This window comes from Cricetulus griseus (genome assembly GCF_003668045.3).
Source record: "Cricetulus griseus strain 17A/GY chromosome 1 unlocalized genomic scaffold, alternate assembly CriGri-PICRH-1.0 chr1_1, whole genome shotgun sequence".
NCBI classification, from domain to species: domain Eukaryota; kingdom Metazoa; phylum Chordata; class Mammalia; order Rodentia; family Cricetidae; genus Cricetulus; species Cricetulus griseus.
In genome coordinates this window covers 222,682,286-222,704,993 of record NW_023276807.1, presented here as the reverse complement: position 1 = coordinate 222,704,993, position 22,708 = coordinate 222,682,286, and the positions used below count along the sequence as shown (strand labels likewise).

Sequence of the window (22,708 nt, the reverse complement as noted above, 5' to 3'; positions counted from 1 at the left end):
GCTGTTTATGTCATAAAGGTTTACATCATCAAGTACATTTTAGTTTAAAATGTTCTGCTATTATGTAGTAGGCAGTGTGTCTTATGACTCTGCTTAACTGAGCATAGAATCAAATATATAAGAGCAGATCACCAAGCATGACTTCAGGATTTTAACAGCTTTCTCTCCGTATGATATCGTAAAGAGAGGTAGCTTTTTTTTCCCTACTTTCCTGTTGCCTATTGGTTAGAATGCTAAAATTACCACAGGTTCTTTATTAGGAGAAATGTTAGTGGCCTGAGATAAAAGAAAAAGCAGCCTGGATAAAGTGTTTGATCAGTAGTTTATTTTTTATATGAACAGAACTTTATAATTTTACGTCATTGTCTTTATCTAGTAGTATAAATTCATTTTTATCTTTGTGTAGAACCTCATGGGCAGGGTCTCTAAGATCTGAACTAGTACATCTGTGTTTGTGTCTGAAGTGAATGGTTGGCTTTTGGCCCTAAGGAAGTAAGTGTCCTCTATCTCTTACTAAGTTAGGAAGTTAGCCAGGAAGAGACAGGAGTGATGTAAAAAGAGTGTGTTGGAACTAGAAGGGTCATCCTTGTCTTGTCGTAGTCTCCCAGGGTGGAGATCATCTATGTGCTGGCAACAGTGTGCTGATAAAGCTGATCACTTCACTGTATATGCTCGGTGCAGCCTTTGTCAGCTTTTCAGAGCCTTTTTCATAGGCTCCCTCTGCCTCTTTCATCCTTGTTCTCCAGCTCTGAGGTTGACTCCTCACACACAATTGTTCTGAGCTGCTTTCTCTTCCCCTTCATAACGTTTTGTTGACACTATTTTGGTGATGGCTGCCAAGGTTGTCCTAAGCCCCTTACCACTTCCTTCCCCCACAATAATAATAATAATAATAATAATAATAATAATAAGTATTTGGTGGGCAGCCTCTATGAAAACACTTGCTACCCATTTTAAGTTTCTATTAGCCTGGTTCAATAGCTGCCAGCATATTGGGTATATGTCTTGGTAACCACTAAGCTATTCTTTTTTTGCTCAGATTTTAAAAAACAGGAACAGAGGAGCACATAAAATATTCACACAGAAAATGTGTGATTCTGAGGAAGAGGGGCTCTGTCACACTAATTTGTCTTCATAAGCCTTCGTGTGCTTCGTTTTGGAGTCGGTGATGGCAGGCCCAGCTAAGAGGCCATTTGGTTTATAATTCTCCTGTGCTTTCTGCATTTCACAGGGTAGCCCGGGACTCTATCGACATGCCAGTGCATTAAAAGAGCGAATGGCTGCTTTCCGGTCAGCTTTTCACTCAGTACAGGAAACTGAAAAGATGGCTGGTGGTCCCGCAGCCTCAAAGGCAGATGGCGAGTCTAAGACATCAAATTTGAGTGAGTAGAAGGGATTGGCCAAGGTTGACTTTTGTGTATAAAGATAAACTTTGTGACAAAAGATTCATTTCCACAGTGTAAAAGCAATTTTTCCAGAGCATAGTTGTAAATGGAGACTAATAGCTAAAATTTGCAGTATTTACATAGAAATCTGGATTTCTGGTTTTAGGATTTTGTTTTAGTTTATCTGTGTTATTTAGTGATGCTAAGGATCACACCCAGGGCTTCGAATGTATTAGACAAGTGCTTTACAACCAAGTCCCACCCAGGCCCTGTGGTTTCTGTTGAAGACTATACCTTTATTTCCATAGTTACACTTGTTCTGAATCTTAAAGGGCCAATACCAAATAGCTCCTATGAGGCTTCAAATAGGGCTTTTGGCAAACTTAGGCTTGTGTTGATTTTTATAAACTTATTGTTAAACTTTGCAAAAACATTTGTGAATGGCACATATCTAGCCCTGACGTTAACCACAGATTTGTCCAGTCTAATCAATGCCTTGTTAGTCTGCTGTATTCTTCTCTGTGTCTATATAATTCATTTTGTTAATTTTTAATAATTTTGACTTTCAGTCACAAAGTACTTTAAAACCAGAACTTGATAAAATACTGGCTCTCTTACAGTCCTGTTTTTCTGGCACTTTATACTCTAATTACTTAACAGAGTCCATCTATTCCATGGTACAGGATCCCTTCAGATGTCCTAATTTGTAGTTTGTAACTTACCTATTACTTGAATTGTTTTCTAGGTTTTAAATTTTTTTACTTCATTATTATAATCATGATGTCGTTCAAATCCTTTTGTATATAGTAATAAGTGAACATATTGCAGTTGTGTGTTTCTTTTTGTTTCTTGGTTTTTTTTTGGGGGGGTTCCCCTCAAAAATCAAGTACAATCAAATTAGAACACTATTAGGATATAACTGTTTCTTTCCGGTTTGGCAGCATGTGTTTTGTATTATCTGAGGGTTCTCAGAGGAACTGAACCTATGGAATGGCTATCTGTTGCCACAGAGATTTGTTACTTTAGATTGTGTGCTATGGGCTGAATAAGGTAGCAGCTGCTGACTGTACCCTGAAGCAGTTGAGAATCTGATAGCTGCCCAGTCGATAAGGCTGGGTGCCTGGTCAATCCCAATGTGAAACTGAAGCCCTAGAGGACTCTTGGAGGAGAGACCCTAGTCTTCAGGTCACAAAGCTGGTTTTGAGGGCACTTGAAGAGGACATATCACTCAGGAGCTGCTCCCAGCAGCCAAAATAAAGATGGACAAGTGAAAGCAACACTGCTTTCCTCTCAGCCCTGTCTAGGCTCACTGTGCAACCCTCACTGCTCTCACATTTGCTTATAGACCAGGCTGGCCTTGAACTTTCTGGTCTCTTAGCCTCCCTTGTGTTGGCACTATGTGTGTGTGCCACCACTCCCACCTTCTGTTTGCCTTTTTGAATGAATGGGGGTAACAGGTTTTTGTTTTCATTGAGGATTTACATACAAACACTATATTGGCATTAAGTTAATATAATGGATGATGTTTTAAATGATAAATGTAAAAGAAAATATTTATCCCCGTGTCATTTTGTTTCTAATTTTGATTTGTGCATACAGCAAAAAAAGAAGGTCTTGTTGAATACCAGCAGTCTGGGTTCCCTCTAAACTCATCTTCAAAGCGGCGGAGAATATCCTCCCAAAACAGCCCTGATGACCACCTCAGCAGTGCCAAAGGGAAAGTGGTGTGTGGTCAGATGCTCGCCGACCAATCCTGTGCTATAGGCACCTCTGCAGATCTTGCTGAGGTAATTGTGCTTTCCACACAAAAACAGAGCTGTGGCTTCTGCACGGGCAGTTTGAAGACCGTCAGAGACCAAGATATTAGTTCCTAGTTCCACCGTATTGTTGCTGTGGTTCTTAAAAGTGTGTATGTGTGTGCTTGTGTGCTTCCTATGTGTAATTGTGTGACTTTTGTTGTCTATTGCTTTAGAAGCCGATTGGGAAGATGGGTTGCTTTTGGCTACTTTTATGAGAAGATAAAGCCCGAGGGTCTTCTTCATGAGGTGTTCTACATAGTGATGGTTGGACTATAGGTCTTAGTTGTACCCTGAGATGGCTTTTTTGTCCATCCAGGGAGCACAAGTTCCTGAGCAGGTTATTTAGATATTACCTGGAGTATCAATCAGTTGCTGAAACTAGGAGCACCTGTCCAGGTCTGTTCACACTTGCCTACCTAGTTTGTTCTAAGACTGCCTGAGAAGCAGGCTCTTAAAATTCGTCTTTATTCCTCTACCTTTTTCAAGTAGCATTAGGAATTTTTGTGGATTGTGACAACATAACATCTGTCAGGATTCTGGAAAAACAAACCTACGTGAATTTTACTAAAGTAGGACAGAGAATGCTAATGGGTTTGATAACTTGTGCGGCTATGGATGCAAAGCCAGTTGTATATTCTTTCTTCTTCTCTGTGTCTTCACTCTGTGATCAGAGGGTTTACTTTCATCCCTGACACTATCACAACTACAACTATGTTTTAGTTTTATTGTTTGAGAGATGAAGAAAGGGTTCAGGTGCACATATGGAGGTCAGAGGTCAACTCTCAAGAGTTAGTTCTTCTCCAGTTTGGATTCTGGGGACTGAGTTTGGTCATCCAGCTTGCAGAACAAGTGTTTGCCTGCTGAGCCATCTTGTCAACCCAACGGATGAAATTTAGTCTATGCCATCGCTGCTGCTTAGATCCAGTTTACATCTGACCTAGTGGCATGTTGGCTAGTCACTAGAGACTCCTTAGTTCCGGTGAGTTTTGTGGAGTGCATGTGGAGGTCAGAGGAGAGTTTATATGTGGGTTCTCTCCTTCTACCATGTAGATGCTAAAGACTGAATCCAGGTTTTTAGGTTGATAGTAGGTACCTTCTCTATGCCATCTAGCCCACCCTAATTCTTTGTGATAGCAGGGAAAAAAATAAATAAAAAAGATGGTCATAGCACAATGATCCCAAAACACGTCTACAATCCCTGTAACACAAGAACCGCTTGTATTGCAGACTGGCTTACGGTCTCAGTTTCCTCTGCTTTATTCAAGGTAATATAAAATGATCACTTGGCAGAAGCAATAGTGGTTGTTTCTTTCCAGAACTTTGATTCATTGGACATAAATCACAAAGGAGAAATGATTTTTGAATTAATGTGGCCATGCTTTTGAGAATTTCCTCTCCAGAGGATAGCAGATAGCACAGCTCTCTAAGCTTCAATAGGCAATAAAAATGAATCACATAAACTTTTAGTCAGGGTTGAAAATAGTTTTGTGGAGTGTTCAGGATGCAGTTGGTATGAGTATTCTGCTTTTAGTTCCCTGTGCACTTTGCCCTTGCTGGCTAGAGACTAACTGAACAACAGATTTTCAGTCATCCACAATGTTTATTGAAATCTCCATGAAGGTGTTATTAGCAGTACTGTTAGTAATAATATGTTGTGCTTTTTATTCTTTCATATTTTCTCCCAGAAGTCATCTGACATTGGTCCAGCCCAGCCTGGCTGTTTAGTTGCTCCCTGTCCAGAGCTCATGGAGACCTCACATGGTAAGTATATATTTTCCTTAGTGCAAATGTATATTGCCCCATTCATAGACATTTGTGATGAGTGTGTCTATAAGCTGAAATGAGTGAAAGCAGTTCTGTGTATTATAGGGATGGTAGGCAAAATGTTTTGGGATCATTGTGCTATGACTTTTTTTTTTTTTAATTCTGATATGACAAACAATTAGGGTGGGCTAGATGGCTTAAAGAAGGTGCCTACTTCCAACCTAACAACCTGGGTTCAATCCCTAGAACCACATGGTAGAAGGAGGGAATTCACAAACTCTCCTCTGATCTCCACATGCACTCCATGTCACATGTATACCCCCATAACTAACATCATACAGATGTACAATAAATCAATAAATTATTTCTAATTTTTAAAGTAAAGTTACTGATGCACTTCCAAACTGGTGGGATAGTAGTATGTTAACAAAATAATATATATTACTATAATAATAGGATAAGGATAGGGCTAGCAATGCATGGTGGTACATGCCTGTAATACCTGCACTCATAAGGCTGAAGCAGAATTAAGAGTTCAAGGCTAACTTGGGAAACATTGAGATCCTGTTTTAGTAGGGAGAGAACAGGGATAAAATAAGGGCCTATGACTATTAGCAAGTATATTTTGTTAATTATAAATCTTTTGACTAATGACTAGGGATTCTTATTGGCTAGCTCTCTCTCTTAATTATTAACCCATTTCTATTAATCTATGTATTTCCACATGGTCTTGGCTTACCAGAGAATGCCTGGACCTGTTACTCCTTTTTGGTCTACATGGCACCTGTCTCTGATGGGCTCCTGCCTACCTTTCCCAGAATTTTCCTCATCTCCTAGTCCCACCTATTTTCCTGCCTCATTGGCCAAACAGTGTTTTATTCATCAACCAATAAGAGAAACATAAATACAGAAGGACATCCCCCATCATACCATTTTTTGCTTTAAACCATCAAATGTTTCCTTAAATTTAAGAGGAAAATATACTACTATTTCTGGTCTATTTGTACTCTTTTTTTTTTGTTTTGTTTGTTTATCCTCTTAATGAACTTTTAAATGAACGTTTAACTTTTTTTTATTGTGAATATCTGCTCTGGCTTTTAATTTTCTCAACCTTCCTAATGGTTGGGTGGATTTTTTCCTGCACAGATAAGGTACAAGGACAGATTGTGTATTTGTCACCTAGGTAAAATAAGGTACTCTACCACCTTCTTGGCAGATTTCTGCTTTGTTCTCAAGAGACTTAGTGTCATTTTACTTGATACATCACTCTTCAATCCATCTGAAGTGGGAACATCTTAGCCCCCCACTAAATCCTACCCAGACGTACTGGCATGAATAGGGAAAGAAGGTGCTGTGAGCAGTGGGACTTTTGTTAATGTAGTCTAGTGTTTTGTGCTGATTATTTGATGACTCTGCCCATGGGTCAGATGGACTACAAAGCTTTGTTAGGGCTGAGGAGATGACTCAGCCATAAAGAGCACCTGCTGGTCTCCCAGAGGCTCTCAGTGCTTCCTCATACCCGTATCGGGTGGTCCACAACTGCCTGTAACTTGAGCTTCAGGAGATTAGGCTTCTGGGCTCCATAGGCACCTGTACGTACGTGCTCTTGCACACATACAAACACAAATTTAAATTGAATGTTTGTTTGTTATAGAGGAGCCTAAATAATGTACCTGCTGTCTCCCTGGCCTTCCCGACTTCTGACATCTTGATCCTCTGCACTGCTGTGTAGTCACTTTACATGACATCACTCCTTAGCAGTCATAGTTAAACATCTACCTTCCCTTGCTGCTGTTCTTCATTTAAATCAGTGGGTCTCAACCTGTGGGTCACAACCCTTTTGCAAAGCTCTATCTCCAAAAATATTTACATTATGGTTCATAGCAGTAGCAGAATTATAGTTATGAAATAACAGTAAAAATGATTTTATGATTGGGGTCAGCACATGAGGAACTGTATTAAAGGGTCACAGCATTAGGAAGGTTGAGAGCCCCTGATTTAGATGGTTATAATGTGTTACATATAGCACCAATGATGGCTTAGTGTGTGTGTGTCATGCAGGGTTCTTTTCATTTTAGTCAGATTGCATCTACATCACTGAGTAGAATCCCAGTTTACCTGGACTGCCTGCATTTGCCAATGTGGAGCTTTCACGTTCATCAAGGCAACTTCTGTTTGGGCTGATAATCTCTCTCATCATTACTCCTCTTCCACTGTGTTTACATATTTAAATGTCTCCATCTTGAGTAGTAAAATGGCTCATTATCAGGATTTGGCTCAGATCAGTTTTATGTTGCAAGTAATAGGAGTATTCCAAGGCTTATTCCTAATCTTTTGCTACCCTCTGACCCAGATTTCTGTGGGATCCAAAAACCTATTATCTTTATTTGTAATAGGTATATACTAACATGTATGGCCAGTGCTACTTCTCTGTTTTCTGTTCATGACTGTTAGACCCCCAGAAAACTCAGGTATCCGGCGTCCCAGACCATGTTCGCGGTCACCACAATCACCAGGCAGATTCGAGAGCTTGATGCAAACTGCATGAGGCTTTATTGTAATTTAATTTAATGAGCTAACCCCATGTTAGCTTGGGTCTTTCACCCACCCGCCATGGTGGATGGCTCGCAAAAGACAGCTCCTGGGGCCTCCCAAGAGATCTTATAGGGCAGCGTAAGGGGAGTTTCTAGGGGTACGCACAGGCTCACTATTGGTGTGCCTCCACCCTTGGAGGGCTTGCCCTGTGTTGATTGGCCAACTGGTTGTTATGGCCCATAGGCCCTCCCAGGGTGGTTGCTATGCTTTGTGCTTCATTGCTGTGCTCTTGTCCATAAAAGCACACCCAGGGTCGTAAAGCATAGCGCCACCAGCTAACTTCTGATTGGTTCCTTGTCACGAGGCAGGCATCTGACCTCTAAGTGACCAAGGCAAGGTTATGGCAAGCATGTGTTCGGCTGTTATGGCTGCCTAAAGGGGAGCTGGTCCCTTCAATGACCAAATGAAGTCTCTGGCATTTCCTCCCTGAACAGGGAGTGTTAGGATTGAAATTTTTTTTATTTTATGTTTCTAGGGATTGAATTTAGCTTATGCTAGACAAGCACTCCATCACTGAACTATACCGCTAGTACCTGGTTTGTGCAACAGTGTCTCATTGTATAGCCTTGGCTGCCTTAAATTGTCCATCCTCCTGCCTCCATCTCCTGAGCTCCAGGCTTACTGACTGAGTTTCTAAATATCCTGTTACAATCTTTGCAAGTGTGGTGAGAATCTTGTGCTAGAAGAATCAGGTTTGGGTGATCTCCTCTCGCTTTCCCCTTGAAGGACTTGGAGTTGCTGACTGTGTAGAGGACACACAGTCAGTTGTTGCTGTTCCACTAGACACACCTGAAGCACAAGTGAACGCAGACACAGCCCCTGCCATCAGATCATCTCCTGTGTTTGGGAGCAGCACTCCCTCTAAGACTTTTGTGCTTCGTTCTGTGTTGAAGAAACCTGGTAAGCTGTTTGCAGAGAATGGAAAGGTAAGAGTTACGTTTCCTAAAGCAAGGGGGGGGGGGGCAGCAAGTCATTTTGCCTCAGACCAGTAACTAAAGTTCACATGTCACAGGAAATGCATTGTCGAAGGAAATGCATTGTCCTCACTTGGTTTTCCTTTTCTTTTTAACTCACAATACTATTCTGAGATTGGTCTATTTTAAATTAATATTACATTGGTATTTAGAATTTAATGTAGGTAGACTGTATTCATGTAAAAGTTCATCCAAATTATAACAAATTGCATTGCCAAATAGTTCATGGCAATTCCTATCCATTCCAAACATGTGGGTCTAACACTCCTCTTCAGTCATCTATGTTTCTGTGAGAGTAGTAACCTAAGACAGGAGGAAGGTGCTGGGAACTAGGTAGCGTGTTCTGAGCAGTTCTTTCAGCAGCTTTGGCACATATCCATTGATAGTACGTTGTTTGTACCCTCAGCCCCTTCTAGCAGAATGGGATATATATTTCCCTGGTCAGAAGAAAGGACTAACTCAGGAGCGTGCTGATTAGGAGTCTTGTTTGTGGCAGAACTATTCTTAGAGCAGGTGCTGTTCTCACTGGTTATAGTACTCAAAACCATGGACTGGGCAGGGGTTCTGAGTGAGGTTGAAATGCAGGTGGTGATTAACCAGGACTTTGATCCCACCTGCAGGCCTGCCTCTCTTCTGCAAGGTTCTTCTGCCTGTGGATTTATAACATCCCTTCCTTTATAGTGTGCTCTCTATGATCTTAGGGATAAGCACAGACAGAAACTTCTTTCTTACTTCATCCTCAAAAATATGGATATTCAGGCAAGAAATTCCATTATTCAAAGTGCTGTTCCCAGGCATGAGACAAAGCTCCCTCTTAGTATCATTTACCTTGCATGTCTTTTTTTTTTTTTACCTTAGTGCAGTTCTTATGTGCAAACCATTGTAAAATATGCCTGATCTGACTTCTGATATAATACACTTTAATTTTGCCACTCACTTAGTTTGCTAGATCAAAAATGGGATGAAAATTTTAACCCATACTTAGGAATTTCTGTTCACTAATTTGGGCCCACAATATTGTTTATTAAATAAAATATGGAAGCCGAGGGCTGGAGAGATGGCTTAACAGTTTAAGAGCTCTTCCTCCTCTTACAGAGGACCCGGGCCACTTCTTTAGCACCCACGTGGCAGCTCACAACTGTCTAATAGTAACTCCAGGATGTCCAGTGGCTTCTTCTGGCCTCCACAGACACCTGACATGTGGTATACATTTGTATATGCATTTAAAACACTCAAAAACTTAAAATAAAAATAAACATTAAATGATTAATGATAAGAGAACCTAGATTTTTTTCTTGGGCCTTTTCAGCATGGTGTTTTAAGCCAAAAGAGCTAAGAAAATAAAGGTACTCTACAAAACAATTTCTAGTGACTTTGTATGTTATGGGAGGCATAGGACCTTTGATTGGTGTTTGTTTTGATTAGGAATGCATCCTCTATGATAGTGGGTCTCATCTAATCCCAGATCCTTCAAACTGCAAAGAACAAAGAGCAGGTATGTTGTCTATATTTACTTTTAAACATAAGGGTATCATTTTCTTTTTAGAACTCAATGCAGTATATTAGACTTTTTACAGTCTGCTCCTGCTTTATGCTTCTGAGATTACCTGGGAATGGAGAGCAACGGGGAGGGAGAGTGTCTTTGTAGAGCCTCATAATTGATCTTGGGCTGAGGGTGTGGCTCAGTGGATGACCATCTACCTGACATGATTGAAGTCCTGGGCTCAATCCCCAGTGTCACACATACAGAAAAAGAAGTTATAATTTTGCCTATCAATTTTTACTTAATGGTACAACTTGTAGAGAACTTCAGATATTCCAATTTTATTGACACTTTAAATAATTATAAGTAACATTTAAAAATCAGTACCATTTTAGTTGAAAGTATGGTTTTCTTCCATTTGCATTTTCTCTACAAATTGTTTTATTATACAAGTAGCAGCTGAATATACCATATTCAAACATTCTAGTACATGCTTTTTAGATAAGAAAAACAGATTAATTTTTTAACATTCTCATTTATTGTCTTAGGTAGAGAAAACTGTAAAACACCAGGCTTCCTGAATCTGAAGAAGAGGAAGAGAGTTACTTTTGGAGAGGACTTAAGCCCTGAAGTGTTTGATGAATCTTTACCAGCCAATACTCCGTTGTGTAAAGGAGGAACACCTGTGCGTCAAAGAAACTTAAATGCTGCCAGTCCCCTGCAGTCACCAGTTCATGAGCAGTTACTTCAGCCAAATTTTGATGACAGTGAGGAGAATCTTGTAAGTGGGGAAAGGCATAGAAAAAAAGCTTGTTTTTATTTCCATCAGGCCTCACTTTTTTTTTTTACATGAAAATTATGATTTGAAATTATGAGGTAGACTAAATGACATGCCACATCTTAATCTCTCTTGAACTTTTTGTTACTGTTGTTGTTTCGAGACTGGGTTTCTCTGTGTAACATCTCTGGCTGTTCTGGAACTCACTCTTTAGACCAGGCTGGCCTCACACTCACAGAGATCTGCCTGCCTCTGCCTCCTGAGTGCTGGGATCAAAGGCATATGCCACTATTGCCCAGCTTAATCTCTTCTGTACATTTTTTAAAAAAGACTTTCCCCCAGGCTAGAAAGATGGCTCAGCGGTTAAGAGCACTGGCTGTTCTTCCAGAGGACCCGAGTTCAATTCCCAGCACCCACATGTCAGCTCACAATTGTCTGTAACTCCAGTTTGGGGGGGATCTGATACCTTCACATCAAATAAAGTTAAATAAATTATTTAAAAAAAAAAAAAAAAAAAGACTTCTCCCAATTACAGATAGTACTTTTCATGGGACCTAAGTGCTGTTGGTTGTAAGATACCTATTTGTATCCCTAAGAAAAGATGCTCAGATGTCTGAGGCATTAAAATATGAAAGAAATAACCACCTTAGAACTGAAATAATGTATTTTAAAATATAGGGGTAAACACATTTTAGTAAACATTCAATCAGATTAATGTGACCGGGTGAAGGGGAATTACCACTGTCAAGAAGGGGAGAGGTGACATTACTATATCCTAATAAGTTTTCAAGGACAGTTGGGGATTAGCAACAATTTCATGCTGTCATCTTAGCAGCTCAGATAAGTCAGTTACAATATTTGAAACACATAAGATATCAACCTTTAGTCAAGAAGGAATACATTGTTTCAGTAGCCCATGTTAAAGAAATTTAAATTGTCACTAAAACTTTCCCACAGAGTCATAATTTTGCTAAGAAAGTCTGCCACGTATTTAAGCAAATGACAATATTGATTATATACAATATTGATTATAAGACAGAATGCTATGTGATCATCTCAGTTCATGCAGAAAAGGCATTTGTGAAATTCAGCATTTCTGATTAAATATCAAAACAGTGTGAACAACTGGTAAGAAAGGGGAATTCAGATTAACATTTTTATCTATAAATGAACAATAGTTGCTATTTCACTGGCAATTGTGTGGAAAGGGTTTGAAATCTGTATCTTGCCATCTTAACATGAATTTCATTGAAAAATATTATAATACTAGATGGTGTTTTCTATTGCTTTTCTTTATTTTTCTTTGTAGAAGTTAAACAATGGGATTTTAAATAAACCAAAAAATAGTTTGTCAGTGATTAATATGACCCCTTATTCGGAGTGGTTGCAGTTGACAAATATGTTTGCATTATGAAGATAACCGGTCAGTGTTATAATGTTATCTTTGTTTTGATTAGAACTTTTCATTTTCTGTTGATTTTTCTTTTCATTTTGTGCTTATAATTCCTCCTACCAAAACAAGGCCTTATTTTTTCCTTTGGAGTACACCATTTACATATTCACTGAATTTAAGATTATCTAATTTGAACTTTTTTTTCCCTTTGCTTAGGAAAACATAGAACCAACTCAGATACCAATTGCAATTCTGAGTCCTAGTAAATCTTCATTCTCTGAGACTCTTCCAGGTATCGTGTGTTTATCTTTTGTTGGGGGATTTGTGTGGGTATGAGTTTGGCAATTGTGAGTCTCCCAATGTAGGTGCTGGAAACTGAGCTTGGGTCCTCTAGAAGAGCAGCAAATTCTCTTGATTGCTCACCAAACTCAGGTCCTCATGCTCAATGAGCACTTTACCAACTGAACTGTCTTCCCAGCCTCTTAATTCTTGTTCTTAGTACATAAAACTTAAATCTTTTCTTAAATTTTTCATGTGGAACAACAGTATTTTCTTGATTTTAAGAAAACCAAATACTGTGTATGAAAAATTACCACTTCTTTCTATTGCAAGTCTCATTCTTTGTAATCACCTGCATTTAACTTACATGCATTTTCTCTGCTTCAAGTTGATGTACACAGTGCTGTAGATCTCAGCCTGTTAAGGATCACTAATACACTTTCATCTATATTTGCACAACTGACAAAATTTGGATTGTAAGGAACATTCCTAAATGACTAAAAGTTTTGCTTACCATTAACATGGCATTTTCAGTGTATATACTTTCAAATATATGTCTTTTGTTTTTGTTTCTGTTGTTTTTATTTTCAAGACAGGGTTTCTCTGTGTAGCTTTAGAACCTGTCCTGGCACTCACTCTGTAGATCAGGCTGACTCCGAGCATTATGTCTTTTACAATTGTGATAAGACAAAGATTTTTCCTGATTTTTCTGCCATACCAGACTTGGCTGACAAAGCCATGATATGAGTACTTGGGTTGTGAACCTTTATTCATGTTTCCTCCCTTTCCTGATCCTTTGATGCCTTCCCATTGATCTAGCCTGGGTTTGTGAGCATAAAACCCAAAGCTGTTAATTACTGCGTTACAGGTAAAATTGCTATAGTCTGTTATGTTCTAAGCTCTGAACACATTACACTGTCTTTCATTTGTTCCATTAAAAAACATCAGCCATGTCTAAAGTTGTGCAGTTAGGTGTTTCCTTAATGTGTATGCTCTTATTTTACTCATTTTGTTACATTCAGTAATGTGAAGTCTTAAGATTGTTGTGAGTCTTGATTTGTTACTCTTATTAATTATCTGTGTCTAAATATGAATTAACAGCAACAGTCACTCAAAAAACTTCAGTTTTTGTTTTTTCTGTTTAGCTTTTTAAAACTGCAGTTTTTTGTTTTTTTTTTTTAACCTTCTGATTCGTACTAGTTTTGTGCTAAGAACTAATTTTGCTTGTTTTTTGATACCAGGCATTGACACTTGCAGTTCTTTAGGTAATCTTGAGCAAATAAGCTATAATGTCGGTAGACCAACACGGATTTCTCACAGAAGAAAGGTAAATACTTGGATTAAATCTTTGTAGTAATAAAAAACGAAGGGCTTTGGTGGCACGTGCCTTTAATCCCAGCACTCGGGAGGCAGAGGCAGGCAGATCTCTGTGAGTTTGAGGCTAGCCTGGTCTACAGAGTGAGTTCCAGGACAGGTTCTAAAGCAATACAGAAAAACCCTATCTGAAAAAACAAAAACAAAAGAAAGAAAGAAAGAAAGAAAGAAAGAAAGAAAGGAAAAGAAAGAAAGTAGAAAGAAGAAAAATCTGATTTGATGAGTACTGTTAAGAATTAATACTTGCACCAGGCGGTAGTAGCATATGCCTTTAATCCTAGCACTCAGGAGGTGACAGTGGCAAGCAAATCTCTGAGTTTGAAGCCAGCCTGGTTTACAAAGCAAGTTCCAGGACAGCCAGGGCTACACAGAGAAACCCTGTCTTGAAAAAACAAACAAACAAAACCTCAATTATTACTATGTCTTACTCAGTGCATAACCCAGAGAAATGTCTTGCTGGTCTGATTTTAATTCTACTAGAAGAAAATCCACTAGAACAAGAGCTTCCCTTTAAAATTGTGTTACTATGGAAGGCAGTCTATTTGTTAGCTGAGTTTTAGACCTATACGACAATGAATTTTATTGTAAATGCAGAGAAGATCCACATGTAACTAAGAGCCAGAAAGTAACATCAGTGCATGCTTTCTTAAACTATGCATTATTTTGTTTTCTATGGTGACATTCAACTGGCAGAGATTGGCTACATGTCTTTTGTTTTGGTCATTAAGTTACATGTAATTGGATTTTTGTCTATAGCTTTGTAAATATAATTGGATATATATATTATATATATATATGTATATATATATAATATATATATATATATATTATTGGACCTTTACCTATCTGATTGGATGAAAATCCTATATTCTAGCCTAATTTACATTTCATGAATTGTTATAAGCTAATAACATTTAATACTAAGTTGATTTCTTTTCATAAGTATTTGCTGAATAAGCCACTAGTTCTTAAATCATTTTTTTCTTCCTAATATACTCATCCTTCTGAATCTATGCTTGATAATTTAGAGAATGGTAATTAGTAATTCTGTCTTAATTTTGGTTAATGTATCTCTAATGGAACTTGTACATTAAGAAGCAATGGGATGGTAAAAGTAGATAGGAGATATGGCTCAGTGATAGAGCGAGCACCCAGGCTGTGTTTTAATACTGAGCACTGAAGTTAGGGAGCAGGCAGAATGGGCCTATCATAGGAAACTTAAATAAGGAAGACTAAAGTGAAACCTGCTGTGCAGTGCAAGGTGACTGCCCATGCTATTGTATCCTTCTTATGGCTTTCTTTATAGCAGGTGATGAGTTCTGCAGGAGGGGTTGTGTGCAACTCATACACTACAGAAGCTGAGCCCTGTAAAGAGAAGAACATGAACAGGAGGACATCTCAAGAAAAAAAATGTATAAGCAATGCACTTCCTGGAAAGAAACAGGTAAGGATGCTTTTCACAATTTACTTCATATAGTGTGGTACATTTCTTCATTGTACGGTAGGGAAAGCGTAGAAACGGTGGTATAGGGCTGGAGAGATGGCTCAGGGGTTAAGAGCACTGCCCATTCTTCCAGAGGTCCTGAGTTCAATTCCCAGCAACCATGTGGTGGCTCCCAACCATCTGTAATGTAGTCTGGTGCCCTCTTCTGGCCTCCAGGGACACATCCGGGCAGAACACTGTATAATAAATAAATAAATCTTTAAATTAAAAAAAAAAAAAAGAAACAGTGGTATGTACATTCCTTCATAGTCTGATACCTTCATAGTCTGAAACATTGAGGTACCTCTGCTCAATACCGTAAGAGGCCAGTTCTGTACCTCTGTGTATACATCCAGCCCAGTAAGCAATAGACACATGGAATTGCTTCTCTTCTTAAAAAGACTACATTTTTTTTCTTTTTTTTTTTCCCTCTTCATGTTTTACTATGTAGCCCAGGTTGGTCTTGGACTCACCCACCATCTTTCTCCTTCAACCTCCCCATGCTGGGAATCTAAGTATCATGCACAGCTCTTAATATTCTTCATGGATGTACATATCTTTTTTGTTAATGCTTATGACCCTGAGAAGAAAGATGCATCCATTTCTTTACCAGTTAACTTTCCTGTTTCTCTTCAGCTTCAGCTCTCCTCTTTCAGGATTGGGTTCTGGGCTTGGTTAACTGAATAATAGTCAATGCAAACTATTTGTATTCACTCTGGTTGCTTTTAACAGATGTCCCAGGTCAGCTGAGGCCACTCTCAAGCCAATTTGTTAAGAATGAACTTATCAAACTTTGCCTGTTGTTTGTGATAGTGACAAAATGGCTGTCACAAATAAATGGCTGCGACACCAATTGTCTGTGGTGGGATCTACATGTCTCCTTCACACTCTGCTGCTCCAGAGTGTGAAGCTGCCCTGTGCCAGCATGATGTTAGCAACCCTGACACTTAAGGTTCCCTCAACCTTTGTCTTTGAACTCTCCTTGTAACTTATAGTGCTTGTAACTTATAGTGCTGTTCTCAGTAGACATCTCAGCAGCATTTGACCTAATAGATCACTCACTTGCAATATCTATTAAAAGTTGATTTTTTGACAGGCGGTGGTGGCACACGCCTTTAATCTCAGCACTTGAGGACAGAGGCAAGCAGATCTTTGAATTCAAGGCCATCCAGGGCTACACAGAGAAACCCTGACTCAAAAAAAAAACAAAAAACAAAACAAACAAAAAACCACTGATTTTTCTTCTACACTATGCATTCCCTAGAAATCTGCTGTCTGCCATTGTAAATCATTTGCTTTGTGGTGACTTCATATACAGTATTTTTATTAATGACTAGGATTTAAAACCCAGTCTTCTTGATTCATAAGTCTCTTTCCAGCTGCCTATTGGACACACCTTCTAGAGGTACCTGTTAGAAGCCCTTAAAAGTCAACATTTCCAAAATTAGTGTCACTCCTCAGGAAACCCACATAGAACATCCTATGAGCTTCCTCTTAGTCCATGACACAAAAAAGACTATTTTTTCCTTGTTGATTGATGCAGATACACCTGAGTCATCAAATTCAGAAGAAACAATTTTCCTGCTTTGTTTTCTTTTTTAGACTTAGGGGAAATGGTGAAAAATTACCTTGTTTTAAAAGTGTATTTGTGTTCAGTCAATGGTGTACATATCACTTGTTTTTATTTTAATCTATAGCTTTAAAAAACAGTAACAAATAATGCATATATATTTCTTCCTAGCCAGACAATTCAGGAAGACTAAACATTAGATTGTTCTTATCCCTTCCAGGACCTTGCTGTATTAATGTAATTGATGTAATTTAAGCAATAGAGGTAGAATAGCAATGAGAAGGGGTGTTAAGCAACAGATGACAGCCTTCAATGAATTTCTAGAAGACAAGGCAGATGGGAACATGTTGACGGATAGAAGAGGTGGAAAGATTTACAGTTCAGAATGTGCTAGGGAAGAAACTAGAGGGATCTGGGAACCAGCCTGCTTGCGGAATCCCAAGAGACTCTGGCCCAGAATTGGCAGGTACAATGGATGGGAATCGTGAGAAGTAGTACTGAAAAAAAAGATTAATTGAAGTCTTATATATGGAACAGTCTGCACCAGTTGGCATGCTATCCTTCTTTCCCACCCTGATGTTCAGACCAGATGTTGTCATCTAGGTTAAAGCCCCATTCTGGCATCTGTAAATTCCCACAGTCTTAACAGCCAACTCTTGCCCTAACACAAAGCATAACAACTGAGACACTCTTGTACTTCACTGCCTTGCCCTGACCCACCCCTGACCCTACAGGAAGTTCCCAAGGAAATTTTCCATACAGTTAAGGAAACTAACTGAGCTAGAGCACACAGGAAACTCATATCAATCTAGTCTGTTCTTAATTAAGAATCAGATCATTGAGTGGAACCAATATTGTTAAAGAGACAAGTTAAAATACTAGTAAGTTACAAACAAAACAAAGCCCTGATCTCAGAGAAGTCAACTATGGACTTGTTAGATTTAAGAAATTAAGAAGGGAATTCTATAAAAGAGGAACAGAAAAATAATTGGAAAATTGAAAATTTAGGAGTTTTTTTTCTGAGTCTTCATCTGACTTCTCAGGGCTCTGCCTGCTGAGCCATTGATCTCCATAAGTGATCTGTCCTTGAACCTATAAGAAGTAGAAATGGCCACAATGCTCACTGTGGGTCAGCCATGCCAGAGCAGAGGTGGATCAGCCAACCAGAGAATGACATTCCCTAGATTCAGAACAGCCTCTTCACTGTTGTATGGGATGATTTCAACTCAGGGAAATGCTGTGATCTGGTCCTGGATGCTCCCAGCAGGCAGTTTCCCAAATACAGGGAAAGGGCAATGTTTCCTCATGGTCAAGAAGAAGGGCAGTCAATGTTGTATTGCTGTAAAGAGACATAACCAAGGCAAGTCTTACAAAGGAAAGCATTTGATGGGGACTTTTTACAGTTTCAGAGGTCTAGTCCATTATCATCACAGCAGGGAGCTTGGCAGCATACAAGCCTGACATAGAGCTGCAGGGTAGCTGAGAGTTCTATATCTGGCTCAGCAGGCAGCAGGAAGAGCAAGACACTGGATCTGGCTTGAGCTGTTGAAAGCTCAAAGCCCACCCCCAGTGACATTCTTTCTTCAACAAGCCCACATGGCCTAATCCTTTCAATTAGTGCCACTTCCTATAAGCCTGTGGGGGCCATTTTCATACAAACCACCACAGCCAGTGACATCAGCAGAGGCAATTTCTGAATTTATAGGCTCTTAGGCCTCCTAAGGACTTGGGATGATGCTACTGCATCTGGCTGGTTTGGAGCATTGTAGGCCACTGAAACAGGAGAAGCTTGTTCTATGTGACTGACCTGCAGACCACTGTGGTAAACTCAGTGGCAACTCTTACTCTTTTGCTTAAATTAGAAATTCAAGAGATGGACATGGACTTATAGAGAGCACATTAACCAGTTTATTATAGGACGGAAGAGTGAGAGGGGGAGAGAGAAATGGAAGAACAGAGCAGGGTAGAGAGAAGACAGAGAAAGAGAGAGGGGTTGACTGCCCGAAAGAGAGAGAGAGGAGAATAATGCTGCGGGTTTAAAAGGGGGAGCTCCTCTCGCATGCATACTGAGTTCCTATGCAGCCCCTTCACTCTTCATTATTGATTGAAGATAAGCCAATCTGGAGTTGTTTAATGTTGTATTTACTCATTGTTTGCTTATATTTAAAGAAAAATATCAAATCCATTTTCACCACAATACTCCCCCATATTTATAATGAGAATAAAGGAACTTCTAAAAAAAGTATCATAGGAGAGTTAACCAATCCAAGAGACTTCACTGGAGCTCAGAAAGAAAGGGGGAAATTTTAATAGAAGAAATTGAAAATACAATGTTTCTTAAAATTGAAGAAAGGGCTTTCAAGTTAACGGAGCCTAGGAATGCTTGGTGTTTTTGTTACTTTTCAGTTGCTATGATAAAACACCAAGACCAGGGTAACTTATGAAAAAGTGTAGTTGGTCTTAAGGCTTCAAAGGGTTGGCGATTAAGAAACATCGTGTAATGAAGGCACGGTGGCATGCCGTTGAAGCAGAGGCCAAGAGCTCACATCTCCATCTGCAAGCAGGAAGCAGAGCGAGCTGTTATGTTTTTATTTTAAAAAAGGAAAAGAGAAAGCTGAGGGATGAGACATATTGATTAGTTTATTATATGGGCCCGGCAGAGTAGGGAGACCAAGAGAGAAGAGGAACAGAGGTAATGGCTGACCGCCATGGCCGGTCGCCATAGAGAGCCAAGAAGAAACAGAGAAAGTAGAGAGAGAGAGAAGTTGGAGCTTTTAAAGGGAAGACATGCACATGCACACTGAGGTTCCACGCATGTCCAGAGTCATCGTGGGTGGCGGGTGACGTGGTGATGACATAGCACGTTGTCTTGCGCATGCCCTGACTTGTCAGGGGGCAGGGTCTGTCTCTTAAAGAGGTAGAGCCGATCAGCGTCAAAGCCTGAACCTTTCATTCCCACCTCTACTTATTATTTTAAAAAAGGTGGGGTGTTAGACATGGCAGGTTAAGGAATAAGGGCGTTGAATTCTCAAGACTGCTTCCTGCTGACGTGGGGGGCGTTGACCATCTTTGGGGGACCCGAGAAGGTTGGGGTGCTGCCACGTCCTGGGGTAGCTGGTTGTTTCATTGCAGTCCAGGCTGTACGGAACTCCCTGATGCCTCTTAGACCTGGCAAGATGTTGACAGAGCAGAGGACAAGGTTAAGTTTAGAAAGAAAATTTTTTCTTAGGTCCTGTCACTTGAGGGGAAGATTGCAAGATGAGGGAAGGGTTCTCCGGGGGTCCCAACATGAGGGGAGGGAGTCCTGGGACCAGGGAAAGATTGAATAACTGGAGTGAATCTGACCTGTTTGTCTGGATCCAATTCAGCTCCCTGGAACTTACAAGAATCCTTAGAGTTTGTGGAAACATAAGTATTTCAGACACATTAGCAACATATTCATGTTAGTAGCAACTTGGCTGAAAGCATTACCATTTTAAAAGTGACAGATTTTTTTTTTTTAGGACAATGAAAAGCATCTTAATCTTGACCTTGTAGTTATGATCGTATAGTAGTATTGTTGAACTTTACTATGAACAGTAGCATGAGAAATAGAGAAATCAGGAACATATTTCGTTCTTTTTAATGTCTCAACTCACTTTATCATCACTTAAGCCTTTTTATCCTCAGACCTTTATAACTTTAATTCATACACTTTACATTACCATCTTAGACCTTCCATCCTCAGACCTTCATAACTTGCATTAGACCTTTTCATCCTCAGACCTTCGTAACTACATTCTCAGACCCTCATACATCTTAGACTTTCCTATCTTCACATAGATAAACCCTAAAATACCTATTCCTGGAATCTGTTTTGCTTTAAGCTGGCAAGACTACCAGTTGTCAAAAGCATCAGAGTTCTTGAGAAGGATAAGATTTTACCTGAATCAATGATTAAAGAATAACAGAGACTTGCCAGCGGGCTGCAGGACACCTGCCTTCTTGCTGATAGCATGTGACCTGTGGATTACAAACTATAGGAAGACTCGCCTACCGTTGGCCCAAGCAACTCGGGGAAAAGTCGATTCCACTGTCCTCTTGTCCACGGTCTGGAGAACTTTGTAGCAGATGAGGTGAAGGGCAGGGTTGCTCAGTGACTAGGGTTGTCACTGACTCGAGATGAAGTTTCTTCAGTGTCCATCAGTCTTCTTGGAGGAAATGGGGTGGGGCCAGCAGCTGGCCTATCTCTGTTATAAAAAGCTTTTTAACAAAACATTTTAAATGCCATATTCTCTAGATCTCTGAGCATTTGAGGGCTGTCTGTTTAGTATCTCAGCAGTTAAAAGTTTGCCTTTAGTTAGAGAAAAATCCCTTTTTGTAATAAAAGCTGTATCTTTGTAAACAGCTTACAGGATGGACTGAATGGTATAAATATTTTGTTAGTTTGAAATAGACCTTTGTGATTTTAAACTTTCATCATTTAAAAATACATGAGTTAAATTTAAGTTGTATAGACTTAGCTTATATTTTAAGTATAGTTAAATTAGACCTTTATGATTTTAAATGTTTACCATCATATGAAGATACATAGCAATTTAGAAATATGAGAGTTAGCACAGTTTAATTTAAGTTGCATATAGAGCTAGATAAGTATAAAGTTAAATTACAGGTACAGAGACAAGCAGGACTGGATAACAGTAAAAGGGGGAACCAGAATGTAATCTCTGATCCGTACATTGTAGCAAATAGACCGGAGATTTAAAGGGACAGAGTAGACTTAAACAGAGGGCCCTGGAAAGACATAGTATTCCATAAACAAGTCATGAACAACAGAGCCAGTGAAAGAAGAAATCACAGACAAAAAATAATATATAAAGCAAAAAGATCTGGCAGAAATCAAAAATCCGGCAGACAGGTTTGCTGGCACAGGCCACTGGAGTGGGCGTGCCTACAGGTAAGTCACATGACCAAGATGGCAGTGACCATAAGCTGCTTTTGTCTGTTTACCTGCTTGTTGGATGAAACCAGAACGGTTCCTCTATGCATTTCCCATCAGTGAGGCAAGTGGAAAACCGGCAAAAGCTCCTCCCCGGATGCACATCTGCCCATGGGAGTTGCCAGGGGCCTGGTCCCGAAGGGGACACAGCTGTCCCAAAACTGAAAAAAGGACCCAGCGGTCCGAACTGAAAAAGCAAAAAGCTCCGCTCCTGGAGCAGGATCCCATGCCTGACCCTCAGGAAATGCACCCAACAAGTGAAAGAAGAAATCTGGTGGCAGTGCTTGCCTGTGCAAGTCACTGAATTGAGTGGTCAGGCCTAAGCTAGGTCATGTGGTTAGGATGGCACATGACCAAGATGGCAGCCCCCAGGTTAGCGCACATGGTTGAGATGGCGGCCCCCGTAAGCACATTCTCAATTGCCGGAAGTTTTTCTTCATGAGTCAAACCTCATTCGTGTGGAAAAATGAAAACCAGCAAACAAACCAAAAAACTCTCAATGCGTCTCAAGAAGACATTGCCAACCAAGAAGAAACACGGTCAGAGATAGAACAGAAGAATGAGGGACATTCCCAGGTGAAAGAAAGTTCCCACTGGGCGGCAGAACTCCACTCATTTACCTACTCGCTGGCAGTAACCGAAAGATCCCGTAAAATGTTTTTCCTGTGGGCAAGGCCAAAAATGGCACAGATTGCTGTGTCTGAGAGCACCCGGCAGAAAGCCCAAAAGAGGCTCAGCAGTCCGAAACCGAAAAAATGTACCCAGAGTGAACTCCAAAATGCAGTGCTGGGTCTGCCCCATGGGAAAAGTTATGGGTATCTTACCGGATTGCAGCAAACAGGTAGATGAGTGA

The 22,708-nt window shown here is 39.8% G+C and overlaps 1 protein-coding gene across 4 annotated transcripts in view; it reads left to right on the top strand.

The window, feature by feature from the left end:
* Cdca2 (cell division cycle associated 2) overlaps window positions 1-22,708 on the top strand; it is a 45,050-nt gene that overhangs the window by 9,538 nt on the left and 12,804 nt on the right. For 2 of the 4 annotated variants that reach the window (XM_027390261.2, XM_027390265.2), the window contains exons 5-13: window positions 1,232-1,382; window positions 2,985-3,172; window positions 4,870-4,945; window positions 8,270-8,469; window positions 9,943-10,012; window positions 10,549-10,781; window positions 12,388-12,463; window positions 13,692-13,777; window positions 15,131-15,268. In XM_027390261.2, coding sequence (XP_027246062.1) covers window positions 1,232-1,382; window positions 2,985-3,172; window positions 4,870-4,945; window positions 8,270-8,469; window positions 9,943-10,012; window positions 10,549-10,781; window positions 12,388-12,463; window positions 13,692-13,777; window positions 15,131-15,268 — 1,218 coding nt within the window. The remainder of the gene's footprint in view (window positions 1-1,231; window positions 1,383-2,984; window positions 3,173-4,869; window positions 4,946-8,269; window positions 8,470-9,942; window positions 10,013-10,548; window positions 10,782-12,387; window positions 12,464-13,691; window positions 13,778-15,130; window positions 15,269-22,708) is intronic. The other 2 variants (XM_027390262.2, XM_027390264.2) reach the window with 2 other exon arrangements.